A 27,073-nucleotide genomic window follows, 5' to 3' on the forward strand; every position below is an offset into this window, starting at 1 on the left:
TCAAAATCATTTTACGCTCATAACTTCGTCAAAAATGGTTTAATTAACTTCAAACTAAGACTAAAATATTCCTTATTCTATTCCTTATCATCAACATTCAGGTTAAGGATGTATCAAATTTAAATTTGATCCCCAAAATAACTTTATGCCTTAAATGGGCGGGATTTGTTGTGCTTGGCACCACTTGTTTCTTTTTTTTTTGTTCCTTCTGATGACTCCTATGCCTGGTGTTGGCTTAATGGTTTGGGTGGTGGGCTTGGGATCTGAGGATCCTGAGTTCAAATCCCTCTTGACTGTTGAATTCATATCAGGTTGGGTTGACTCTGCCTGTCATCCTTCCAAGGTTGGCAACATGAGTGCCAGCATACTGGTATCCTGTGTCAAAGTGGTGGCCTGTCCAGGATTGTGCCCAATAGCCAAGGAGACTGCTTAGGCAGCACCAACGCTCTGCACAGAGTGTGGTCCCGATGGATGGATGATGACTCCTGCATTGGAGTCATCAGAAGGAATCAAAATTCAAATCAAATGGGTCTTCCCTTTGATTTGAATTGAATTTTTTAGATCCCATGCTCAATTCAATTGAACAAAGAGGACGTAATGGGTCAGGTGCCCCATCAAAGCGGGGTTGCATCAAAGTAGGATGTCTTGGTACCCGGTCATCACTGACAGCAGTTATAAAGTGGCAGTTCGAGTGTCAAGAGAGTTCATTGAAAACCGTTCAACGGAAGAAATTGAAACTTTATCACATGTTACATGACCATTTGAGATGGAGCACATTACTTGGATGACGCATGCCCCCTCAGGACTTAACATGGTGAATTAAACAAAGCCTAATGTCCAGAGACAATGTCACTTCCTCGAGTTTAGAAATAATATAATCATTGTAATCGCTTCAGCCTTCATTGTGCTGAGCTGGTGAATGAGAAGAAGAAGAAGAAGAAGAAGAAGAATCTATCTATAATTCCAGCAATCTCTGTGTTTTGGGTCACTGAAATAGGTGACCCTTATTGTCAGTAATTCTGTGTTTGTTTGGATGTTTGTTCGTTTGTCATCAGCATAATTGGTAGTAAACGTGGGCCGATTTTGACCAAACTCGTGTGGTAGGTACACCTTATGACCTAGTGCTTTGAAAATTGTGATGGTTGCTGGGGACGCTTTGGTTCCCTCACAACAGTCGAAAAACCTTCAAAATCGGTACCGTTCACGCGAAATCAATTCCGAAAGCCATTATCCCACGTAGGCTTATGAAATTTGGCATGCATCATCTACAGTTGATGCTCTACCAAATATATTCCGGTTTTTTGTGATATATGGAATAGTTTACCCACAGCACCCCCTGCAAATTGGGTATGCCCAAAAATTGGCAAAATTGAAGGCCCCCTAGCGACTAGGTGAGTGCATCGATACGAATTAAACTTTGCAGGTTCATAGCACGCAATGAGTACTACAACTTTGCCTCAGGACATATTGACCGATATTGCTTAGGTCAGGGGTCAAAGGGCAAAAATCGATAATATGCGAGAGCTGGAGGTGCCTTGCGCCAAATGCTACTCCTCCTAGGGTTATGGTCAGATGGTCATGAAAATTCACACTAATCATCTGGAATACATTGTGTACAAACAATCGAGCCGGATTTTCGATTTTTATCTTTGTTCACCCACAGCAACCCCTCGAACTTTGGGAATTTCTGATATCAAACAGCATTTTCGGTACTTTTCATTCAAATTGATACCGAGTACTATCAGTCGTTGGAACTCGATGAGATTTTGTATGCATAATCTTAAGATGATTCTCTATCCGCTAAATGACATCCATTTTTTTCTATATCTTATACTTTCCAAATGGTAACCCTCTCTCTCAACTTGGGTGTCCGAGGGCCATTGAGCATTCCCGCTGAAAATTCAAAGTACACCAGCTCCAAGACGGTTGAACCGAATCGAATGAATCTTTACATGCTAATAGACCGTAATGAGTACTACAACTTTGCTCATTTGCATAATGACCTATCTCGAGTAGGTCAGGGGTCAAAGGTCAATAAGTGCATTTTTCAGGCGAAATTACCATTCAAGGCACCCTTGCCCCTACACAGATTAACCGATACGAATGAAAGTTCATAGGTACATAGTACTCAATGAGTACTACAACTTTGCTTCAGGACATATTGACCTATCTCGGCGAGGTCAGGGGTCAAAGGTCAATGAGTGCATTTTTCGGGCAAAATGACCATTCAAATCCCCCTTGCTCATACACGGGTTAACCGATTCGATTGCAATTTCGTTAGTACTTAGTACTAGATTAACTCAGATCAGGGGTCAAAGGTCATCGGATGCTCGGCGACCAATGGCTGCCTTCCGGCTTGTCTGTCTGTGACTGCTGTTTCTCGACAACCACTGGTCCGATCTAATTAAAACTTGCCAGCTATATTGCTGGGGACCTGTGGATGTGCCTTTTCAAGGTTTGATATTAATCGGACAAGTGGTTCCCAAGTTATTGCCATTTATTTACCAAACTAATGACAGGACACGGTGCTATGACGTCACAATTCTTCTTTTTCTTTTCTTTTATTTTTTTTGCCCGTACGTCCACGCACGTACGCGCACGAGAGAGCGAGGGAACGGCCTGTGTGGTTGTTTCTGGCACGAGGTTTGAAAGATTTTTTTTTTTACAAGTACGGCCACGCACTAGTAATAATAATAATAATAATAATAATAATAATAATAATAATAATAATAATAATAATTTGGTGTGTTTTAACGATCTCCCAATTTACACTGCAGCGATCGATTCCGGCGTCTTTATCAGCCTCAGTCGTTATGAAAACACTCGAATGAGAATAAAAGCTACTTTATAAAGGCTTCTGAACGTATTCTGTCGCAGACTATTCAAAGTAAATGTGTACACATTTACCTCAGCAGTGCCCTTCAATGCTATTCCAAATGTGCCGCCAAAACAGTTGGCTCGCATCAAAAAGTCCTTATCAAAAGACTGTGCGCGTTTAAAACTCCATGAACACCGTGGAGTTTTATTTTATAATTCATGTCACCTGTAAATAGCTTTATTCCAAAGTCGACTATCGCCGGGCGCAGTGGCGTGCGCCTGTAATCCGGCTACTCGGAGGCTTGGGTTGAGGATCGCTTGAGGACGGGAGCTCTGCGCTGTGCCGCGCTATGCCGATCGGGCGTCCACGCCAAGTCCGGCATCGACATGGGGAGCCAGGGGGAGCCCTGCGCTCTCCAGGTCGCCTAAGGAGGGACGAAACGGCCCAGGCCGGCGACGGAGCAGGTTAAAGTCCCCGTGCCGATCAGTGGTGGGATAGCGCCTGTGAATAGACGGTACAGAGCAGCCCGGCCGATATGGCGGCACCCAACCCTTTTGGCTTTTCTTTTCTTTTTTTTTTAACATTTTGTTGAACACTTTCTGCGTAAAACGTTTCAAACGTAAAGCTCGTTTTTATAATTACCTTGCTTTTTCCGTTCCACATGAAAGATTATCATTTTTAATATTTACCTCAGAATTTTCCTTCTTGCTTCTTTTCCGACACAGCTGAGGTTATGTATCTTTTAATTTCTGAAAACATGTTAACTGTTCTTTGAATACCCTCTTGTTTTATTTTAAAATATAATTTTACAATCATTTTACAGGCGATCTTGTTCCAAGCACGTTCTCCTGATGTACACCTTTATTTGGGCAGTGTATAAGCAACAGTGTGTGCACAAAAAAATACGTGAAGCAAAAACTGCTTTTAATTCAGGATGCTGAGTTCAAATCCCTCTTGGCTCTTTAATTCATATCAGGTGGGGTTGACTCTGCCTGTCATCCTTGAGAATAAAATACTGTACTCGTCTGGTGAATGATGTCATTCAGTGTGCATTTAAATCAGAGGGTGGAAAATGGAGGCAAACCCATCTTTTATAAAACGGTGTTGTTGTTGTTGTTGTTGTTGCTGCTCACGTTACACGCACCAACGTGTCACAACCGCACGCGCCGCCATGTTGCTCTGCCCATTCACCACGTCCCGCGTTGCGTTTTGCCTTTGTGAGAACGTGTTCACATCGACTTTGACTTTCAACTTAACATTACCATTCAATATTCACGATCTCCCGGTAAATTTATCACGCGAGTCGAAATATATCTGCTGAGATTGGGCCTCCCAAGATGGCGCTTGGCGGCGACAAATTCACTCCACCCGTGAATCTTTACAGTCACTTCCAGCTCAACACGTGACCGTGGTCGTTGTTGTTGTTTGTGTGCGTCGTCGGTGGATCGTTAAATTTATTTTTTTCAATTTTCTCCTTCCGTGAAAGGGTCACGTGGTGCGTTCAGTCACCATTCAGCTTGCTTCCGTTTCCTCAACCGTTTTCGATTGGTCACCCGCTCGGTAACCGAACCACGCCCCTGCTGAAGTCCGGGCTCGGAGTTGGCGGGACAAGTTAGTTTTGCGATTCGTCGTGGGTTCGACGGGTTCTCGTTGCACGGACAATGGCGTCCCTGTCCCTCAATCGCAGATCGCACGTCGCCGAGCCGAGCGATTGTGGTTCTGATTCCGAGTCGGAGTGCGTTGTCGGCGACGAGCGGCGGTTACCGGGTCGGCGGCTCGCCGTGCGGCCTGGCCCGTCCGTCGCCTGTCTCCTGGGGGTGCTTGCTGTCGCCTTCATCGTCTGGTGCATGTACTCCCCCGTTACAGGTGTGTCGTGTTTATGAGCACGTGTGCGGGGTGTGTTACCTGCGTGCATGTACCACGTGCGGTGGTGCTGGTGGGTGTGCTTCTTCTCGGCACGGTGCTCACTCGGCTCGTCCGTTCCACATCGGACGAATGTCTTTCTGGAACGATATTCGTGGAAAGCTCTTCAACTTGTCAATCGATTAAATCAGCCGGTCGCACGTTTGTTTATCACGGGGAGCCGAAGTTAGGAGTTTAAACCGACTGTTCAGGGTCACAAAACGAGCTCCATGTAATAAAAACGCTGAACGCATCGTCAATGAAGCGTTGAAACAAAGGCATTTTAAAACAATCTCAATGGTTGCTAGGAGACGCATATCACGTGGGGATGACAAAGGCATTTTAAAACAATCTCAATGGTTGCTAGGAGAGGCATATCACGTGGGGATGACGCGTTGATTCGGCGATGAGTTGAACGGACGTGCTGGATGAAGCGCGTGGAATCGACAAGGTAAGGTGTGCACGATTTAATGTATTGTTATATAATGGGCAAAAAGCAAGGAAGGTGAGCATCTGCAGGTGAAGCAAAATGTTACGATTGGAAAGTTTTTGAAGAGTGAGGTTGCATTTCCGGTTTGTCTGACTGACTGGACGCAGCTGAGGTTATGGATCTATGAATGTGAACCCGTGGTCGAGGTTGTGGACACGTTGTTCTTAGATATTATACGTTCTTCACCCTCGGTTCCCAGAGCAATGCTTAGCCGCAGAACAAAAAGCTAACCTGCCTGTGTAATAATGCCAGGAAAAAAAATAATGAGGTTGTCCCCACACTTTTTTTTTTTTGAAATAAATAATAAATAAATAAAACGTGGAGATATTGTCATAGGTTCCATCCATCTGTCACTCTGTCTTGTAAGCAGTTGTGGAAATTCACCAAACTTCGTAGTTATAGTCACGTGGAAAGAAGGTGCGAGAGCAGCATCATTTTTGATCCAGCCCCTGGGGCCCTAGTCAAATGCCAAAAAATGCAATTATGGACCCAATTTGTGATTTTATTTTATTTTATTTTTTTTTGTGAAATGAAATTTTGTGTATCTATCATAATAAAGTATGAAATTTGGTGTCTGTCTGACCAAGACCCATTTTGTGGTTACTTATCCAATCTCAACCAAACTTGACAGGAGGGTTAAGGATCACACGATGGAGGTTGTCGTGATTTCATTTCATTTTTCCCCCCTACCCCTCCCCAAGGTGGTTTTCCGTCTTGAGTGATATCCATGGTTAGGTGTATATCGTGGTAAGATAGCTCATCATGGCATTTTCCCAAGACTGCTTCTTATCACAAAAGTATCTTGAAGGGCTCTCGGTAGAGCACATACCTCTGCCCAGATCCGGATTCCGATCTTCACCAAAATCTAATCGGTTCGTCCTTGTTACACACCCAACCTGCCGAACAAATTTCATCCGAATCCGTTCACAACTTTTTGAGATATCCTGTGCACAAACAAACAGACATAGTGGGGCAACTTAGCATAACAATTGTGCATTTTGTGAGGAAAGCACCAAATTTGGCACACTAGTAGCCTATCATATTATGAACAGATTTGGATATTGGGCCATCTCAAAATTTTTGATGGCAGTGGAAAATGGCTGCCACAACCATCAGCGGCTGAATTTGAGATGGCCCAATATCCAAATCTGTTCATAATATGATAGGCTACTAGTGTGCCAAATTTGGTGCTTTCCTCACAAAATGCACAATTGTTATGCTATATTTAGCTAAGTTGCCCCACTAACAGGTGAAAACAAAACCTCTGTCTATCGCAGATGGCGGAGGTAATAACAACACTAACTAGAAGGGCACTCGGTAGAGCACATACCTCCGCCACGTAAACCTGATCCACGAGAACATATCGGGCCCAATACATTTTTGAAATATCATGCTGTGCAGTACTATATCGTTTTTGACCCCATCTCTCAATGGTGAAGAATCACTTTGAAAATTAAATAACTCTCATATCCAGATCCGGATTTGGATCTTCACCAAAATTAAGTCTATGCTTCCTTGTCACACGCCCATGTCCACTAGGTTTCATCAGAAACCGTTCACAACTTTTTGAGATATCCTGCACACAGACATACAGGGGTGAAAACATAACTAAGGTGGAAGGAGGTTATGATAATAGCATAATATTCATGTTATTACAAAACAATATTAATACTGTCGTGTCCAGCTGATTAACACCGACTTGGACAGATAGCCAAACGGTTTTACTTGGAGGTGAAAACCCGAGGTTCTTCAAGATTATGATGCATATGGGATGGAGGGCAGCAAAGGCACTCACCAGATGGGAGCACACGGGTTTATCCTCAAACCCACAATGAGTGACAAACACAGGACATTTAGCAAATGAGGGTTTAATGGAAATAAATCAATGATTGATGATGAAAATATATCGACGCATGAGGTAAACTAAATCCTAATTTGAGGCGTCTTCACAGTCACAAAAACGGACGAGGGGGAAGATAAAAATAAAAGAAAATTCTCCCTTTATGCTGGCACTTAGCTGTGTGTCCAGAGATAATATTTTTAAGAGCCTGGTAATCCTCGAAACCACGTAGCCACCGTGCGGGAAACGCACACAAAAATGGTGCCAAATCGCTCCTCGCAATCATGTGCGTGAGATAATTCATGCTGGTGGTCCTCAACCCTAGTGCCCTCAAACCCTCAACCCAAGACTGCGACAGGAGAGGAAGTCTGTGAGCCATGAGTGCAGATGGCCTTGGATACCATAGGGAAAGATTTTGGTGAGCAGGGCAGGGTGCCAGACCATGTCAAAATCAAGCGACGTGTCTCGGGATATGGCTCTGATTTCATGTCCCGCATTGAGGACCTCCATCCATTGTTGGGAGAGCAGAAGCAACATATCCAGGGTAGAGTGACCTGGTCTGAAACCAAATTGATGATCGGAAATCAGGCCCTTGGAGAAGAGGAAGGATTTAATGTCTGAAGCGATGATGGATTCCATAACCTTGCTGATGATTGGAAGCAGGCTGATTGTTCTAGAGTTGCAGGGATCTGTTTTTGCACCTTTTTATGCAGGGTGATAATATTTGCTGATTTCCAAGCAGATGGCAGATGACCTTGAGCAAATCAGAGGGTGGACAGAACGGAGAGAGGGTGAGCAAGATCAGAGGAGCAGGTTTTTAGGACACGTGGGCTGATGCCGTCTGAACTGGTTGCAGAATCTGAGTCGAGGTTTGACATCAAGCTGTGCACCTTGTCAGCAGAAAAGGACACAGAGTCCAGGGACAGTTGGGTGCGACTGGGTAAGGTGGGTCCAGAAAGCGATGGGTTTCGGACACAAGATTTTGATGCAAACACTGAGTTTAGGCATTCAGCCTTTTCACGGGCGGTATACATTTTCTTCTCACGATCGAGATTGCCACACCGCTTCCTCTATGCTCCAAGTCCACATACATAAAATGGCACTGCCTTTCTTCTTGAACAGACAACAAGGCGATTGCTGTGGCTCCGAAGCAAGGCCAAGAAATGCCACTCTTTGTCTCCTCTTCTCCTCAGAAGCATACAAACTCCACAACCTAGCCAAACAGTCAATGGCTAGCATCCTGTTCCAACACACGAGCAAATTCACACAGCATAAATCTCGCAGCTATTTCGTCATGCGGAGAGGAGAGAAAAACGAGACCCTCTGTCTCAACCACATTCCTCACACCCACTTCTTCCCTCTGACGTCACGCCGGCCACTCGTAAGCCTCGGGAGGTGTGGCCTGCCGGTTGTTGTAAAGACGTTGTTACTTTTTATAGCGGGCCTTGTAAATGCAAAAATGTTGGAAAAGGTCACGCGGCAATCACGTCCTCAGAGAACTTGCCTTAATCCCTCGCTAGTTAACACAGGACCACCCCCCCATGTGGTGACATGTAACAACATAAGCTCACAGTTTTCCCTACTTGATTTACTTTGCGATGTCTTCCATTCATCCACAGACCATGCTGCACGATACAGTCCTACCTTTACTATGGAATTCCTCCATCTACCCCACAAACATAACAATAATAATATCCCCCTCCCCAAGAGGTTTTTTTTGTTTTGTTTTTCCTCCCTGGATAAATGCCATGTTAACGTGTATAAATAACTTATCATGACATTTTGTGGGGCACCCCGACCAGAAGTAAAAATATTATATACCGCAAACACATACGATCACTTTTTTAAACAGTCGCTACTGCTATTTAACACTAAACTGAGAGTGGACACCTGACATTCTTGAGGCATTATGTGCTTATTCTATTCCCCACAGACGAATGGACCCGGTCCTAGATCTACTGCAATATATATATATATATATATATATATATATATATATATATATATATATATATATATATATATATATATATATATATATATATATATATATATATATATATATATATACCCAAGAGAGGACAATAACATGACCCTTCTTGCTGCTACTGTCGGGACCAGGTGTACTAGTACTATAATGAGCTGTGTGTGTGAGTTCTACCCATTGGTTGACAGTTCACCTGATTCCACCTTCAATTTCTAAACTACAACCGCCAATTTAGGAGCTCTTTAGAATCGCCCATTGGAATCATCCATTAGAATTAGAATCATCCTTTAGAACCCTTTCTCTCCAGCAACGCTTTTATTGCGGAGGTTACGCAGGTTTGCTATTATTTCTGACTATTTTCTCTTAAAATTGTGACGGGTTTCTGTGAAGTCAGTGATGGCATGATAGGGGATGAGAAAGTTACATATTCCGCTGTTTCGATGTGGGAATGCCCGTTTGCTTTTATGAGTGCGAAGAAGGTGAGATTAAAGATGGGAAGGCTTCGGAGAAGGGAGGGAGGGTTTGAGGACTTTCCTTGGTGGGGAGGGGGGGGCATTGATGCTTGTGTGTGGTTTGGGGATCAATGCCTTTGGGTTGGGAGTGTCAGGGTGATGACTTGGGGTTTGGTTGGGGTAGGGGGGGGGTCTGCGAGCAGCATATTTGATTGGTCAACATGATGCAAGATGCCTTAATATTTTGTCCGAGTACTCCTGGCGAAAGGTTATTGAAAGTGTGAATAAAGCAATATGTGTTCTACAGTGTTCAAGTATATAATTCAATCTTGATAAAATAAGAGATTTTAGGGGTTGTTGAAAAATAAATAAATAAACCTTTTCGGAAGTTTACCGCAACTGATGCAGTCTTTCACACCACCTTATTTTATATGTTACATTAGGTATTCATGCCTGTTGTTTGTGTCCTTTATGACATCCTTAAATACAGTAAGTTTCCTGTTTGGAATGATTTTCAATTTTGTTTAACTGGAAGATAGGCAGACAGGCTAAGAAAAGTATCTCGCTCCTCTCTGCGCATGTGCGATTGGAACAAAATCAGAGCTAAAGTACTTCTAAACTACAGGTTTGTTTTCCAAATTTGTGTTCAAAATATAACATTCAATTTAAATTACCTAGTTCTTCAATCATAAACTGGCGTTTGTAGACGACAGATAGACTGACGTGAACTGATTGCTTAACACCGCTTTTGCTTCGTTTGCGGGGTAATTAGTGTTTAAAGTTCTGAGGTTTTTGATGTGGTGAAGTATAGACAATGAAGACCATGCATTAGTTGGTTCCCAATCGTTGGTCCGTGATATTTTATCCCTGACCTTTGCTGGGCCCTGCTGAGTTTAAGGTTAAGAACCACTGCTCTAGTTTGAAGAACAGAGTCCAGCTGATAATCCAGGCACAAACAAAAAATATTATCAATTGCTTACAATTTACTAAGTTTCTTACATTAGGTAAACAACTATTTCTAGTTTTGCAACTAAAGTTAAGTGTAGGGTGTTGTGAAATTGGATGGTGTGCAACATCCTTCATAATGATAATATATTGCTTTCGGAATAGCCGTTACTGTTCAATAAGTGATTATTGTTGTACAGAACAGATTTATGAAAACAACGATGTGTGGGTGTCGCTCACATGGTTTGTGCAGATGAGCATATGTGGTAGGTCATCGCAAGCCTTGGGCAGCCATGGCACCCTCAGGACTGGGTAGTTTAGCAGCCCCGAGACACAAATTTGACCTGTACACCGAAAGGAGGAAAGAACCCCGTGAGTGCCTACCTGACGGCAGCACACACCTGACCGACCATATGCGAAATGACTTCAACACTGGGGCACAGCTGCAGTGAATATTGAGGGTTAGCAATTGTTCTCCAGCTGCAGTCTTCTTGCCGAGAGCGCCATGACCGCCTCCACCACCAGTGAAACGTTGAACCAGCTCGCTGTTCGTCCATCCTTGCTCAGTTCCCAGTGTATCTTCGCAAGCCTTTCTGTACCTTGCTTCTTCGCACAGATCCATACACCATGGCTTCAGGGGCAAAGCAAACTCTTTGATGATCATTTCTTGCCTTTGGCTGCCTTCATGTACCACTCATTGTTGCCCAAAAGAAGGTTTGGCATCTCCCATCTCCCATCTTCCATTACCCAGCCCCATGCAGGTGCCTGGAAATCTATATTTAAAAATACATTGGAGGTTAGTTGACATATTTCATCCAATCTCCAAGCAGATATTCCATTCTCATCATTTTAATGGAAAAAGCAGATCGAGACACTCAAATTGACATTGAAACTGCTCACTAAGAATACTATCATGTAAATAATATAACATCAAATGAAAACTTTGCAAACTTTAAGTACACTCCATGATGGAAGGTGGATGGAGGTTGTTTTTATCCATGTTTGTCTGTCTCCCTGTCTGTGAGCAGGATAGCTCAAAAAGTCATGGACATATTCAGAGGAAACATGGTGGACAGGTTGGATGTGTGACAAGGACGAATTGATTATATTTTGGTGAAGATCCGGATGCGAGAATTATTGAAGTGATTTTTCACCATTGAGAGATAAGGCTAAACTGATGCATAGCATGACATCTCAAAATGTTTTGGACTGATTCAGACGAAACTTGATTGATGAGTTGGGTTGGTGATGAGAACAAGCTGATCAGATTTTGGTTAAGGTACGGATGCAGATCTGCCCAAGCAATGGGATACAAAACGGAAACTGTTCGACCTGGCAGAGGAATGTGTTCTACTGATTGCTGTTCTAGTTTTACCTTGCCTTTTCAACAACTTTCATAATAGCCATTAGCAGGCACATCAAGTTGTGACTTGTAATGATTCAGAAAGTAAATTTGCTTCAACACTATTAGAATGGCTTAGTTATCCCTCCCCCTCTCCATCCCCTTCTGCAAGGTCCCCCCTCCCCCTCCCTATATTCTCCCCACCCCTGTGTATTGTATGTCAGAAGTTAGACATTTACAGTATTGATGGACAGTATATTTGTTTGTATGACAAGTATTACGTGAAGTAGATGATAGCAATATCTGAAATTCTAATCTGCATTGGAGAATAATTACTTCAATTACTCAGATGTGGACCTCAAAGCAAGATGATCTATTTTATGTAATTGTGATTTTAAATAGATTTTGGATTGGGAATTACTGAGCAGGTGTAAAGCATTTTATTATTGTTGTGGGTATCTTACAGATGAGAAGGTGCACAGCAGCGATGAAATTCCAACACTGCGTTTTGTGTTTGGTAAGTCAAATTTATCAGATTTTTTTTCCCCTTGATTCCTATTTGCACACTGACATTCTGAGCTGGCAGGATAGCCTCGTGAAATGTGCACTCATCTCTGAGCTGTCGAGGCTGGGTAAAGATTCTGACCCAGCTATAAACTGTCATCCTTGTGTTTCACAGGCAGGGTGATTCATCATTGTATGTGCTATCCTTCGGATGAACGTTAAACTGGGCGTCCCGTCTGCCGACATTAGTTGGTGGATGTTCAATATCTCACGATATCCTTCGCAAAGAGTAAGCGAGCTATCGCTGACACCCTAAACAAATTACAAGTTCCTGCTCAAACCCATAGGGGGAATCAGCGGCATCGCTGCACCCCTGCAAAAACTGATGCAAACCTCCAGGCATGTGCTGCATATGGCAATGATGACCGACATTCTTCGGCAATGTTTTTTCATTGAATAATGTCAACCTTTGAAACCCAAGTGCAGTAGAATCTTGAGACGAGCATATACATTCCTTGGGACAATTCAAATTGGCAAACATGGCCTGGTGGGTTTAATCATTATTCGCTTATGTAGAATTGAAATTCCAGATAAAGTATTGTCATCACACACCGTCTGTCCGTCTGTCCGTCTCCTATTTTGACTTCTCCGGGCCAATCCGGCTGAAATTTGACAGCAACTTTCCGCTCCTGACTGGTAACGGGGATTGCAAAGCTCGTTCCGGTCACGTGACTTTCATCATGTAAAAATGGCCGACTTAGTAAATTGCTTCAAAAAACTTCTTCTCCAGACCCACCATTTAGAATGCTACCAAATTTGGGTTGGAACATTAGGTCAGGGACCAGATAAGCTACAGGTCCAGTGTTCCTGTTTTTATTCATATAAATGTAATTTTTAATCTTTTATTTTTTTTTTAAATGTGATGAAGCAGACTCTGTCTTTTGATAGATTAATACCGCATTACAGAATATACTCCAAAATGGTTGAAAACATGAAATTAGTGGAGTGCTTGGTTAGTACGACACAGGCCGTTCACCTCATTGCAAGAGCGCCATATTTCCAAATAAGCGGACATGTTCCCCAGGCCATTGTGAAAACAGCTGTAAACTCGAAGGGCACTTGATAGAGCGCATACCTCCACCATGCAATGTTTGATCCAGTGGAACATATCAGGGCAAATAATGTTTTGAAATATCATGCTATATATCGTTTTGGCCCCATCTCTCAATGGTGAAGAATCACTTGAAAAATTAAGAAATTCTTTGTTGTGATTTGTGATGAAAAATTCTTCGTGTGATTCTTCGTTGTGATTTTTTTTATGACGTCACAGGTGCCTTCGTTGTGATGTCATTGCAGATGTATAACGCTACATCCGATCAGTATAAAAATTTGAGTGTCATCTCGGGATAAAATTATTCACACAAAAAAAATGTTGATCTCATCGGTCACATGATTTGGCAGCCATATTGTTTTTTAGTTTTTTTAAACCTTCAAAAACCTTCAAAAACCTTCTCTGAAATGGCTGAACAGATCGAAGTGAAACTTTACATATCTGACTGCATGTCCATGAGGAACAAAAGGGTCACATGGTTTGGCAGCCATATTGGATTTGCCCTAAAACCTATAAAAATACACCACTCAAAAGAATTCCTGGCAAGGGTTTGTAATCTCTGAATGCTCTTTTTCTTGTTTTCCACAAGCAAAGGAACCTCACATTTTCCGGCAATGCCGGGTACCTCCTCACACCCTTCCCATGCCTCCTCCCATCCCACTCCCCCTCCCTCCTCTCACTGCACCTCCCTCCCTCCCTCCAGACTCTGACCCAACCCCTTCCCCTCCCTCCTCTCACCTCCACCCTTTCCCTCCCTCTTCCAACCCTCCCTCTGGACTCCCACTCCACCCTTTCCCCTCCCTCCTCCCAGAAAGGTACCCGGCATTGTGGGGCAATGCTGGATCCATCCTCCCATTCCTTCTCCTCCCTCCCTCTGGACTCCCACTATTTCCCTCCCTCCTAAAAAGGTACCTGATGTCATTCTACACAGATTTGACTGTTGATGTATATACATTTCCAAATGTGTGCACACACATACACACACACACACACACACACACACACACACACACACACACACACACACACACACACACACACACACACACACACATATACACTTTTGTTTTTTTAACTTTATGCACTTGTAATTTTGGGGGTGGGGTGGTTGTGGAGTGAGCAATGAACAAACTCTGACAGCCCATTGACCTTTTAACGAGACTCACTCAGAGATATCACAATCACCCATCCATACTTACCATTCCTACATCTACCTACCATTCCTGTAAATATCCATGTACCCCTCTATCCCTAACACTTCTCCGTTCATATATAATTCAAATTTTAATTTGTCAACTCTTTCTGCTGCCACGACCTTTCCAAAAATTCTTCTGAACTTATTTTGTCTCTACCTTTCATTATTCTAAATATCTCTCAGATCACCTCACAATCACCATTGTGGTGTCGATGTGAGGTTTTTTTGTTGTTAACTTTATTATCAAATCTCAATAATTTTTTTGTGGTTTTCCTCAGGGATTGGACTGTCTGCATTTTTATCATTGGGTGCTGGCCTGTCTTGCTGCACGTTCTCGTGGAGCCTTGCCTACTTTGATTCATTTGAACCCGGAATGTTTCCTCCTACACCACTTTCTTCTGTTAAAATCAGGTAACAGTCTCTGTTTCTCAGTAATGGATTCAGCTTTGTTGAAAAATAAGGGGTTGCTGGCGGGGGAGGGGGGTTCAACCAGAGGTGGGTAGGGGGGATATATGAGGGTAAGATAAATATCAGTTGGGTGTGAATCAGAGAAAAGCGATAATTTTTTGTGATAAACTGATGGGTTGTTGCAGATCAAAATGTTATTTTTAAAATCTCTTTGGTTCATTCATCGAGCCCAAAAGAGATTTTAAAAATAACATTTTGATCTGTAACAACCCATCAGTCTTGTTAGTTGGCACGGGTTCTTTGATTTGAACACTGTTGGAAAAACAAGATGGCTATTCACTTCCTCCTGAGATCACCCACCGTCCATACTTGTAATCTTTTCTACCCTCATTAACCCTGCATAAGCTAAGTCCTTTCTAAATCTTTGTTTTTGTTTTTTTATTATTCTTTCTCCCTCCCTCCATCAATCTTTCTGTTTATACTCTCCATGTTCTTTCTACCCTTTAGTTGTGCTTAATTTGTTGATTGACAAATCTTGGTGGGTGGGTTGGGTAGGTAACAAGAACAAGCTGCTTAGATTTTGGTTAAAGTCCAATGCAGATCCGGCCTTTTAAACGGGTCAATATACAACCAGAACAGCTGTACCCCCAAAAAATTGCAAATTTTTGTTTTATTGCATTTCCTTATATTTTAAGACTTACTTAGGAACATATCAAAAGTTGGACAGAAATGGACCATGGGAAAGTAAAAATGTTTGACATGATAAAAATGTCACAAAACCATGCACGATTCACTACGTCGAAAACGAACCACTATGCAGATTATTCCATAGTATGTTTCCTCCTAATATATATATCTTTCATAAATATCTCGGTTTCAGGGGCGGAGAATGCTCTGATGGCATTCAATGTATATGGCCAATGTAAATTGACTGCATGCTTCTAAAAGATCTCATTTTTGTATTTTCAGAGATAGAAAATGAACTCTTTATATGGTAAAGAGACCTGCCCTTTATGCCAAAGGGGATTGGACTGTGAGGAAACAGTATTAGTTCGTGAGAAAGGAGCAGAAGGCATCAACCGTGCAAGTGCCGAAAGGGGTGTTGACATCAGAATTCTAGCTGGTACCAGTGTTCACAAATCATGCCGAGTGAATCACATAAACAAAAAGGACATTGCTTTAACCAAGAAGGATCATGCGGAATCAGGTCCATCAGTCAAGAGGAGTGCTCGCATTTCCCTGGGACTATATGACAGTAAAACACATTGCCTTTTCTGCGGCACTGAAGTTAAGGAAGAGGACCCAAAGCGAGGCCATGCAGAAACAGCCAGTTTTGGCTCCGTGAAGACTGACGCATTTGTTAAAACTATATCAGTTCATTGCAAAACAAGGAGCGATGAATGGGCCATTGCTGTTCAAAGCCACATTGAATATTTTGAGGGTGATCTCCCTGCAGCTGACTGTGTGTACCACAAGTCCTGCAACATTAATTTTCGCACAATGCGAGACATTCCACAACGGTTCAAGCCGACCGAGTCAAACAAGAGACGAAAAATGGGAAGGCCTAAGGACAGTGACCAGAATGAGGCTTTCGATAAGGTGTGCTCTTTTCTTGAAGACAATGATGAGGAACAGTTAACAATTACAGACCTCGTGGCTAGAATGGAACAATACCTGGGCGATAGTGAATCCAATGCATATGGGAACCAATACATGAAGGAACAGCTTAAGGCCCGGTCACACCTTGACGTTTTAGCCAGCGATGGCAACGTATTAAAATGTATGTAAAACGCTGGCTTACGTTGAACTTTTGATGTTTTTTTTTAAAGATTCGGACGTATTCATAGCGACTTGGTCTTATGTATAACGCATTGGTAACGGACACAGAACGTTTCGTTGTGTTATAGATAACTTATACCAACGAATGCTGAACCTGTTGTCGGCCTACACAACCGATGCCCAACGACAGTCTAACTTTGGCATAGCGCGTTGCACGCATCGCCGACGATGTCGTGACGTAGCCTATTAAAAGGCTGACGCACAACGATTCGAATCATAACTGCCGTAGAAATGGAAGTGTCAACATCGCGGTCACACCTTGGCGATCTTGCCAGCGTATGCCGACCTAAGAAAAATGTGTCTAAAACGTTGGGGCACGTCAAATACGGTATGAGTAAGTTTGGTATACGTGAGTAGAATGCTAAAGTACGCTATCATACGTCGTAGTAAGTAGAGTACGTCAAGAAATTTTAAACATGTTCAAAATTTTACGACGTACTCGGCGTATGACTCACGTTCCGCATGCGATGGGGATAAGTTTTACACACGATATGTGGACGCTTACACACGTCCACAAACGCTACTTATAAGCTACTCATAAGTCAAAACACGTCGCGGTAATGTCTTTTTTACGCAAAACTTATTTCTAACTTATGTTTGACGTGCTTTGAACCAATTCTTTACGTAGTCCCAACACACATCGACGTATGTAGACGTATTCCAATGACGTCTTCCGGTCGACAAAAAAAAAAAAATTAACGTGTTTCTAGCTTACAACTGCCATATAAAGACGTGTTCCCAGCAGTTTTGGGAATTGGTATATAAAAATGCTGCTCATAAAAGGGGAACCCAACAGTGTTTTCGAGTCCTTTTTGAGTCGATGTCCATGTCAGCAGTAACAGTATCAGTATCAGTATTAGTATTAGTATTAGTAGTAGTTTGTTCATGTTGGCAGTAGTAGGTGAGTGTGAGGGGGAGGGTGTGGGTTATGATGGATCGTCCTTGCGTCCGCGTGTCCACGGGTAGGAGACATCTTTTCACCATTGTTCGAAGTTCTTTGCGGCTAATTTTTTATGGGGCTTTTTCAACAATGAGCTATAGCTTGTTTATACGATTTAGGTCTATTCATAACGGGTTGGACAAATGCACAATGAACTAATAATGTGCATAGAGCGCTTTGATTACTTATAGATACGATATACCAACGAATAATTATCGTGTTGCCGGCGTTCACAAACTATGCCCAACGATAGCCTAACTTATCCATATCGTGCGGCAGTTTATCTTTGCTGGTGACGTAGGGTTTGCTATTCATCGGCTGCCACTCAACGATTTAAATGGCTGCATTTCCACTATTGAAAGTAGACGCTTGCGCTCAACAATTGGATTTTTTTTACACTCAACGACTTTTAAACGGTACCACTCAGCTATTTTCATTGTTTACAATGAACGATTTAAATTGCTGTCACTCGCCTTTGTTTTTTGACGCTGGGGTTTGGAAATTTGAAGCGTTTCTTCTGAACGTGTTAAAACGCTCAAACTCGACTATTTTAAATAGACGCTGCCGATGGACAATTGGAATCATAGCCAAGCTAGACATCGAAGTGTGAACATCCTCGTCATGCCGAAGAAAAGTTTGAAGAATGCTGCAAATAAGTGTCCTGGCCGTGGCCGTGGACGCTGACGCAAGGACGATCCATTATACCGACGTCTTTCAGCCTATGAGTAACTTAAAAGTAACGTATGTCGATGTGTGGCAACGATCGCGTAACGTGCCAACAACACGTTAATCATAGGTTAGAAATAAGTTTCGGGTACGCTAAACATTACCTCGGCGTGTCTCAACTTATGATTAACTTACAAGTAGCATGTGTTGATGTCTGTCAACGATCGCAGACCGTGCATACAACTTGTGGCCAGCGTAGCGGAACGTGTGAGTCATACGCCGGCATACGTCGTGAAATTTCAAGCATGAAAAAATTTGACAACCAAAAAGTACAACGTTTAAAGCCAGCGTACAACGACGTATGGCAGTGTTTTTCAGCGTGCTCTCAATGTTATCAAAACTTACCCATAACGTATTCAACGTGTGCCAGCGTTTTAGAAAAAAAATTTAAAAATCGGCATACGTTGGCTAAAACGTCAAGGTGTGACCGGGCCTTTAAAAAACGATATGGTGAATCTATATTCATGGCAGAGGGTAGAGGCTTAAAAGACATTGTGACATTCAGAGAAAAAACGTCCCAGATCCTCCGTGACCACTACAATGCACCACGAGAAGATGATGAAGAAGCACAAAAACGTTCAATTCTTCAGACTGCTGCAAAACTAATAAAAAGTGACATAAAAACAACAGTTGCACCACATGGGGATACATACCCAACGACTGCAGACCTAAGCCTTACTGCTGCATTGAGGTATGTCCCAGCTAGCCTGCGATTCTTGCTGCAGCATCTTTTGGTCGGGAAAGATACATCTAGGGAGGTTGCTAGTATTGGACAAGCAGTCATCCAAGCAGTGCGTCCAAGGGCTGTAATTGCACCATTGCAGCTTGGTCTTGCAGTGCAAATGCATCACTTTTATAGGTCTCGTTTCTTGATGGATAGTCTATCAACCTTTGGCTTTTCCTCATCTTACTCCGAAGTGCAACGGTTTGAAGTAAATGCAGCCTCTTCTCTTGCTCCGGATGTGTTTGGAGGTGACACCGACATTCTTGATACATCCTTGTTAATTGCTGGAGACAATGTGGACCACAACATCATACCGTTGGATGGAAAGGGTACCGTTCATGGGATGGGCATGATAGCAGCTATACCAGGGCGGCAATCCAGCCACATCATATCTAGAAAGAAAATGTCTGACAGGAAGCTCGTCGAACTGACGAAGATCAATATAATAGATTACCGCTATGCAGAGCACATCAACCGCAACCTCAAATTTCAGCCCCTCCCTTTGTTATCAATTTGTGATCGCACAATTGACAGATTATGAGAGATGTCATTTTGCTTCGAAAAGAGTGCACCAAATTGGCAAGGCATGATGCACTTTCTGCATGAGGAGTGTGATCACCCAGGGAAAGCCTCAATACAGTTTCTCCCAATGATTGATATGAACCCAGGTGACAAAACCTGCATCTTGTCAACTCTTGATTACCTGAGCAAACTTGCATCAAAACACAACATGCCAGCAATCATCACATTTGACGAACAGCTGTTTTGGAAGGCCTCTGAGATAGTGAATGCTCTTCCTGCTGATAACCCAATCCATAATGCAGTGCTACTGCTTGGGAGCTTCCACACATTAATGAATTTGTTGGATGCCATTGGAAGTTTGATGGATGAAAGTGGACTGAAAGAGATCCTGGAAACAGTGTATGGTCAAAATGCTGTTGTGCACATGCTGAGGGGAAGGCGATGCAACGTGCTTTTCATAGCCATTTGCTTGTGGATCAGTGTCTTACACGTCAGGTTGTTGGCAAGATTGTGGAAGTTGACCCTGGGTTTCAAGAACAAGTGGCAGAACTGGAGCGACTGTACATTTCCCTGGAGACTGTCGAAAGTGACACTATAGAGTCTGTGTTGCAATCAGAGTGCATTCATTTCATTGACAATAGATTGAATCAGGAAAGGAATAAACTTGCAAAGGACTCGAAAACCAGTGCACTTTGGATCAACTACCAGCGTATGTTGGGAATTGCAAGGGCACTTGTGGCAGCTGATCGGACGGGGTCCTGGGAGATGCATCTCCAAGCCATATCAGCTTGCTTGCCGATATTTGCAGCTGCTGGCCATCCCAATTACCTGAAGTCAGCTCGACTCTATCTCGAGAAGATGCTTGCGTTAGAGGATGACAACCCTGGGGTTCATCAGAAGTTCCAATCTGGTTATCATGTAATCCGGCGCAGTGACCAATACTGGGCTGGCCTAGGCTCTGATCTTGTGATAGAACAGACATTAATGCGCTCACTGAAAAGCCAAGGGGGGCTGACTCGAGGAAGTGGGATGTCAGAGCACCAGAGAGCAGTTTGGACTCTGCTTCAACCATATCGTCCTCCTACAACCTTGCTATGCAAGAACTGACCTCGAGTAGCTACTCAACAAGTGAACAACATAAGGAGTTGACAACATCCAGGGTGAGTCGAGATGAAGCTGATCGTGGCAAAGTTGCCGAAAAACTGGACAGCTTCACACCATTTTCTGATGACAAGTCATTGCGCAATATCATCACAGGGGTTACTGCAAATGAGGATGTCAATGTTCATGACCTATTCAAAGTAGGTAGTGACATTGTCAAGAAGATGGATGATCACCCAGCTTACTCCTATTCACACAAAAGGAGTTCTAAAGTCAAGACACTTGCATCCAGCAGCGCAGTAAAAGTTGCTGAGGACCGCACAATAGATCCAGCGTTACTATTCCAGAGGTTCTTAGTCGTGTCACAGACGGGAGATCTCCAGATAGGTGAAGTGATGAAATATGAACTCTGCCCATACCCAATGTTTCTTTTTGAGGCAAAAAACATCCTGCGCCAGCCAGATAAACCACAGTTGGCGGAGGCAATAAGGAATTATGCTACAACCAAATCTGACAATGCTGTCAACCAGATAGTTCCAGGAACAGATCACTATGTTCTTGATGGGGGATCACTTATTCACCGCTTAAAGTGGACAGAGGGATTCACCTACAGTTCCATTGCAGATGAATATGCCTCATTTACAGTCAGACACTATGGCAAAGCTACTGTTGTGTTTGATGGTTATGAGGCTGGGCCAAGCACAAAGGACTGTTCTCATCAACGTCAGAATAGAAACAAGAATGCCACCAAGGTTAACATTACAGAGTCAACAAAATTTGTTGGGAAAAAGGAGGACTTTCTGTCGAATGAATCAAACAAGCAGGCAATGAGACTGTTGATTATAGAGGTGTTGCGCAAGGAAGGCTTGAGGTGATCCAAGCAGAGGGAGATGCTGATGTTGAGATTGCAAAAGCGGCCGTCACAAATGCGGCTTCCAGATCTACAACCCTCATTGGAGAAGATACAGATCTCCTTCTCCTGCTTTTCTATATGGTGGAGACAAACTGCATTGAACTCTATTTCCGTTCTGACAAGGCAAAATCAAATGTCTACAATATCAAAGTCCTTCAGCAGATACTTGGAAATGCAGCCTGCAGAGATATATTGTTCCTTCATGCATTAACTGGCTGTGACGCAACGTCTTGTGTCTTTGGGGTTGGAAAGAAGTCAGGGTTTCAAAGAATCATCAAGAAAGAAAAGGAACTGATGGACAGCTCAAAGGTGTTCTGTAAACCATAGCAGAGTCAGGATGTTATTGAAACTGCAGGCTGCAGAGCAATGGTGGCATTGTTTAAAGCAAATCAGAACGACTCATTGGCATCGATCAGATACAACATTCTCTGCAAAAAGGTTGCAAGGGCTAAGGCATTTGTCACTCCTGAAAGACTGCCCCTGACATCCGCTGCCTGCAAGTTTCATTCTCTGCGGACCTATTACCAGGTAATGGAATGGATGGGCCTTTGTTGTGGAATGGAGCCAACGGAGTGGGGATGCAAGGTAGAAGGAGGAAAACTTGTTCCAGTGATGACAGACAAAAGCCCTGCTCCAGACATACTACTTCAGATGATTCACTGCAACTGTTCAGGGGGGTGCAAAACACTAAGGTGTTCATGTAGGAAGCATGGATTAGAATGCACCAGTGCATATGGACATTGCCGGGACAGCAACTGTGACAATATGAGTGTTGAACCAGAGATAGAGGAGGAGGAGGAGGAGGAGGACGATGAAACTGGAATCTAAGACTAGAAGGCATATGGTACTTCCACATGTGTCAAAATTCTCCAATTTTTTATATGTTGCTTTCCATGTCATAGACTGGCAGAAACAATCAAAGAACATATATTTGTGCAAATATTTACTTTAAATTGCGAATGGTCTCAGGATTAGCACTGCATAAACTACCAGCAACGATCATAATACAAATATTGGTGCAAAATTAACTTTAAATTGTTCGTGGTCTGATGATTATCAGTCAATTTTTTGACGTTTTATCTGCCGGCAGCCATCTTGTTTTCTGACGTCACTGAGGGACTTTCCCATGTGTCAAAATTGACCAACTTTTAATATGTTGTCTTCCACATCATAAACTATTAGAAATAAGCATAAATTTGCAATTTTTTGGGGGTCAGGCAGTATATTGACCTGTCTATATCAGCGAGATACACATCCCACCTCCCTACGATGCCGCGATGCTTTAGAAGCTGGGGTGAGGTTTCGCCATATTGGGATGCAGATCTGGCCTTCCAGTGGGATACAAAACATAAAATGTTCAGCCTGGTGGAGGTATGTGCTCTCCTGAATGCCGTTCTAGCTTGTCATAGCTTATGTGGAAGGTTGATATTGTTGTGGATCCGGGGTGGCGGGATTCTCACCCGACTCTTGGCGCCACCCTCACCACCGCCGTCTCCAGGGTTTATAATGCCGGCTGCCTCGGCACAGGCCTCGGGTCAGGCGTCTTCAATCGTGATACCAACGTAATCCTGAACCTTACCAGTTGGGGAAATAGAACCCCGGTTACAGACTGGTTTTGTCAGATGCCGAGCGTTTTCTGCCAGTCTATAACCATTTTGATTTTATATGCCAATCAAATGGATCGTTCCTCAATGCGACACAAATTAATCCAACCAGATTTATTGGGGAACACAGGGAAACGACACAAGCAAAACATTCACGACAATGTTTTTATTAACAATCTTTAACTCGTTCTTAACTCGGGAACTATGGATTACAGGTTTCGAGGGGGCCGCCACCGAGATATGCCTTGTACAACGTGCAGACAAGACAGACAGACTATGCATGCGGACAAGACAGAGTACTTGGTAAGGTTTCATGGACGAGAGGAAAGTTTCAAAAGCACGAATGTCGCTCGAAACAAGCGGATGTCCACAGATTCGAGCCCACAGCTTGAATTCTAACACGCCGCGTGGCGAGACGGCGCTCGCCTTCCTTTTCCGCACCACACGCGGTCTCCGCGCGCTCTGACCCCGCGTAAGGTCGACGGCACAAGACCGTCAGATCGACGATGGGCCTCAACTGATTTCTCTCCAGGTCCAGCATACAAATCCAGGCCTGGCCTGTTCACCAGACAAGGCCCAAATCGAGGTGCCGGGCTCGGGCAAGCGGATCGGCAAACGTGTCGAGCCGTGAGGTGAGTAAGGACTGTCAGAGGCTCCGTCGTTTCCTCTCTTGACTTCCCGCCTCGAAGCCCGACTTCTCAACTCCGTCCTCTCAGTTTCTTTCTCTGCAGAATCACCTTTTCTTTCCTTTTATATGCTTGCCTCTCAAAGCCGACTGCCGTTTCTCTCACGGCAGAATCACTTCCTCATAAGAGTCGATCGCCGACTCGATGTGCAGGCCGCCTCTCCCACTGCCCAAAAGGCAGACTCAACATGCAGGCCGCCTCTCCCACTGCCCAAAAAGGCAGACTCGACATGCAGGCCGCCTCTCCCACTGCCCAAAAAGGCAGACTCGACATGCAGGCCGCCTCTCCCACTGCCCAAAAAGGCAGACTCGACATGCAGGCCGCCTCTCCCACTGCCCAATAAGGCAGACTCGACATGCAGGCAGCCTCTCTTACTGCCAAAAATGCAGACTCGGCGTGCTCAGGTTCAGCGTCTCTCCCGGCAGATTCAATACTGTCCCTCCTTCGTTCGCTCGATTCGAAACCCGAGCACGCCTCGAAACCGACTGTTTCCCCAAACTGAACCTTTTTACGAGCTCTTCGTTCGCTCGTTGCGAGACACTCTCTCCTCCCCCTTTACGAAGCCGACAAACTCCTCCCCTCAGTTTCACTTCCTCTTTTTGGCCACACCCTCTCAGCCGACTGGGCTGGGCCTCGTCCGGGATGGGGAAGGAAGAAGAGGGAGCTCTCGATCCACCACCACCGCACAAACAATAAACAGCCTCTTTCACCTCCCGACATACATGCAACGTCCATTTTACCAAACAACCAAGCTAAACATGCATTTAATAGGGGATCTGAGCTCATCCTATATTTAGTAGCCTGCTAAGGGCCATTTCCGTAACAATATGTTTTGCATTGTCTACTCTAAACATTTCATTTTGTTTCAATTAATGATGGTGTGGAAAAAAACCCCACTTGTTGATGATCTTCTGTCTTGCAGGAAGATGACTGGGCACTCATTCCACATGGTATACAGTATGGCAATACTGAATGGCCTCATTATGAGTGTAATCACCTTTTGGTGGATTTACCAATGACTGGTAACACCAGCATATGATCGCCTTCTGAACAGCACTTGAAACGATGAAACCAGAGGCACTTTATTATTATTTTTTTATTTGCAAGCTATTTCAAAGAATCCTTGCCATAGCTTTTGGTGCACTCCCAATTCTTCAATGTTGTCTTCAATGACACTGAAATATTGTTCCACAGCAGACAATGCCACTTCATTTGCAAAGATGCAAGGATTTCTGTATTCCTTTTGAAAATAAAATGACATGCTTTGCTAGTCAAGCCGGACTTCCTTTTTTTCCTTGCAGGTCAAAATTCATTGTGAAACTCAGAACTGTGTTTACCCCCCTGTTTCTGGTTTTATTTTTCCCCTACCCTTCTACTCCCTTGTACTTTCTCTTGTCTGCTCAACCCACTCATTTACTCATCCATCCAGGTCATACGAATGTAGATCGTCTGGTCATATTTGTTTACATTAATTTGTCACAACTATCTGATTTTGTAACATTTATTAAGTTGTATTTGTAGTTGCAATGTGGTACATTCGTTTTTGAAACAAGATACCAATGTATTGTTTAGTATTTGAATGCATCACTGGCTCTCCACTGGAACTAAATCCTGGCAAAAGGTTAACAATGAAGTTAAGTTATTTTTACAGTTCTTCTTGTGATCGTTGAGTATTGGGTTGAGGTAAATGGCATTGAGAAAAGCCTCTTCGACTTTATTACAACAGGAGAAAGGCTAAGAGCCTTCCATTGTGTTCTGTTCTACATCATCGATGAAGAGGCAATCGTGATGTAAACTCTAAAGGGTGATTCACTGTTATTTTGATGAATGATCAAGGAAACAATTTTGTTCTGATAACTTGGTGTCGTACTAAGTTATGGAGAAAAGGTCCCAATGTGAATGGACAGGAAGTACCTTTGTTTTTACCCACCTTTTTGTATATTTTATGCACACCTGCAAATGTTTTTGAGCTTATTACCGTGGTGCTTCATCCGTCGTCCTTTCGGTGAATATTTCTCTCCATTAAAATTTTTCTAAGTCTTTCGAGGCTGGGCGTGAGGTTTTTATTACGATTGAGAAAAAACTTAATGGTTGTTCTCAAGTGTGCTCAATCCTTTCCAAACTTGCATTGAAATGAGGTCACATGGTTGGAAACGTTTTTGCCCATCACTCAAATACAAGTAATAAAAACGTTTTTTTTTTTCCAATGAAAAAGGATATTGGGATGTATCCAAAAAGTATGTAAACAAGGTAGGGATGGTCACAAGAAATGATGATGTGAAACCCCTCCTACATCTTTCTTTGAATAATGGTTGTCCCGAGAAAAGACTGTGTGTGTGTGTGTGTGTGTGTGTGTGTGTGTGTGTGTGTGTGTGTGTGTGTGTGTGTGTGTGTGTGTGTGTGTGTGTGTGTGTGTCACATTGATTGTTATCTCCATAATTAGTGTTTCAGAAGGTGGATCAGAGTTTTGTTTGGATCGTCTTTTTCAGGATCGCTCTTTTTCAGGATCGTCACTGAGCCCTGGACAGTCTCCAACTGCAGTTTGTTTGTGGTCATCTTCCCATGGATGGTTTGTAGGATCTTTGTGAGATTCTTCTTTATCATTCCCGTTGCTCTAATTATCACTGGTACAATTTTGCCATTCTTCAGTTTCCAGGATCTTTTCACTTCCTTCTTGAGGTCTTGATGTTTGGTCATTTTCTTGATTTCTGCATCGTTAGTACAAAATCACTCGTATTTCAATTTCAATTCGCCTAAATACCCACGTGGTCCAACCTACCGGGGAAATTCACCCTCGACGGCACCCGTACGGAACAAGCTGCTTAGCGTACTCGTTCCGTGTGTGATCCGAGCAGTTTGATCGCCGAGTTCCGTCGGTCCCAACTACCCTATTACTACGGCAATGGCCGGGATAACTTTCCAACACGCAGCACGCTCAGTCAATGAAGGAATGGACATGAACGAGCTGAAACATTGAACAATCGGGGTATTTATTTACAATGTGGCGGGGGGGGGGGTTGAGAG

At 43.4% G+C, this 27,073-nt stretch overlaps 1 protein-coding gene, 1 long non-coding RNA gene and 1 other non-coding gene across 4 annotated transcripts in view; 2 read left to right on the plus strand and 1 right to left on the minus strand.

The window, feature by feature from the left end:
* Window positions 1-3,388, minus strand: part of LOC147030118 (uncharacterized) — a 159,290-nt gene extending 155,902 nt beyond the window's left edge. For both annotated transcript variants that reach the window (XR_015056234.1, XR_015056233.1), the window contains exon 1: window positions 3,044-3,388. This is a non-coding gene — a long non-coding RNA (uncharacterized LOC147030118). The remainder of the gene's footprint in view (window positions 1-3,043) is intronic.
* On the plus strand, window positions 3,076-3,373 carry LOC147030119 (signal recognition particle RNA). Its single transcript, XR_015056758.1, has one exon.
* Window positions 3,389-4,353: 965 nt separating the features above from the next.
* Window positions 4,354-26,089, plus strand: ARL6IP6 (ARF like GTPase 6 interacting protein 6). The gene is made up of 4 exons (XM_085873830.1): window positions 4,354-4,684; window positions 12,243-12,293; window positions 14,865-14,997; window positions 24,972-26,089. Exons 1-4 carry the CDS (start codon window positions 4,480-4,482, stop codon window positions 25,066-25,068), a joined length of 486 nt encoding a protein of 161 aa, XP_085729956.1. The 5' UTR covers window positions 4,354-4,479; the 3' UTR covers window positions 25,069-26,089.
* Window positions 26,090-27,073: the final 984 nt, after the last annotated feature.

This window comes from Eptatretus burgeri, chromosome 3 (genome assembly GCF_056783735.1).
Source record: "Eptatretus burgeri isolate ZD-2024b chromosome 3, Ebu_testis_v1, whole genome shotgun sequence".
Classification (NCBI taxonomy): domain Eukaryota; kingdom Metazoa; phylum Chordata; class Myxini; order Myxiniformes; family Myxinidae; genus Eptatretus; species Eptatretus burgeri.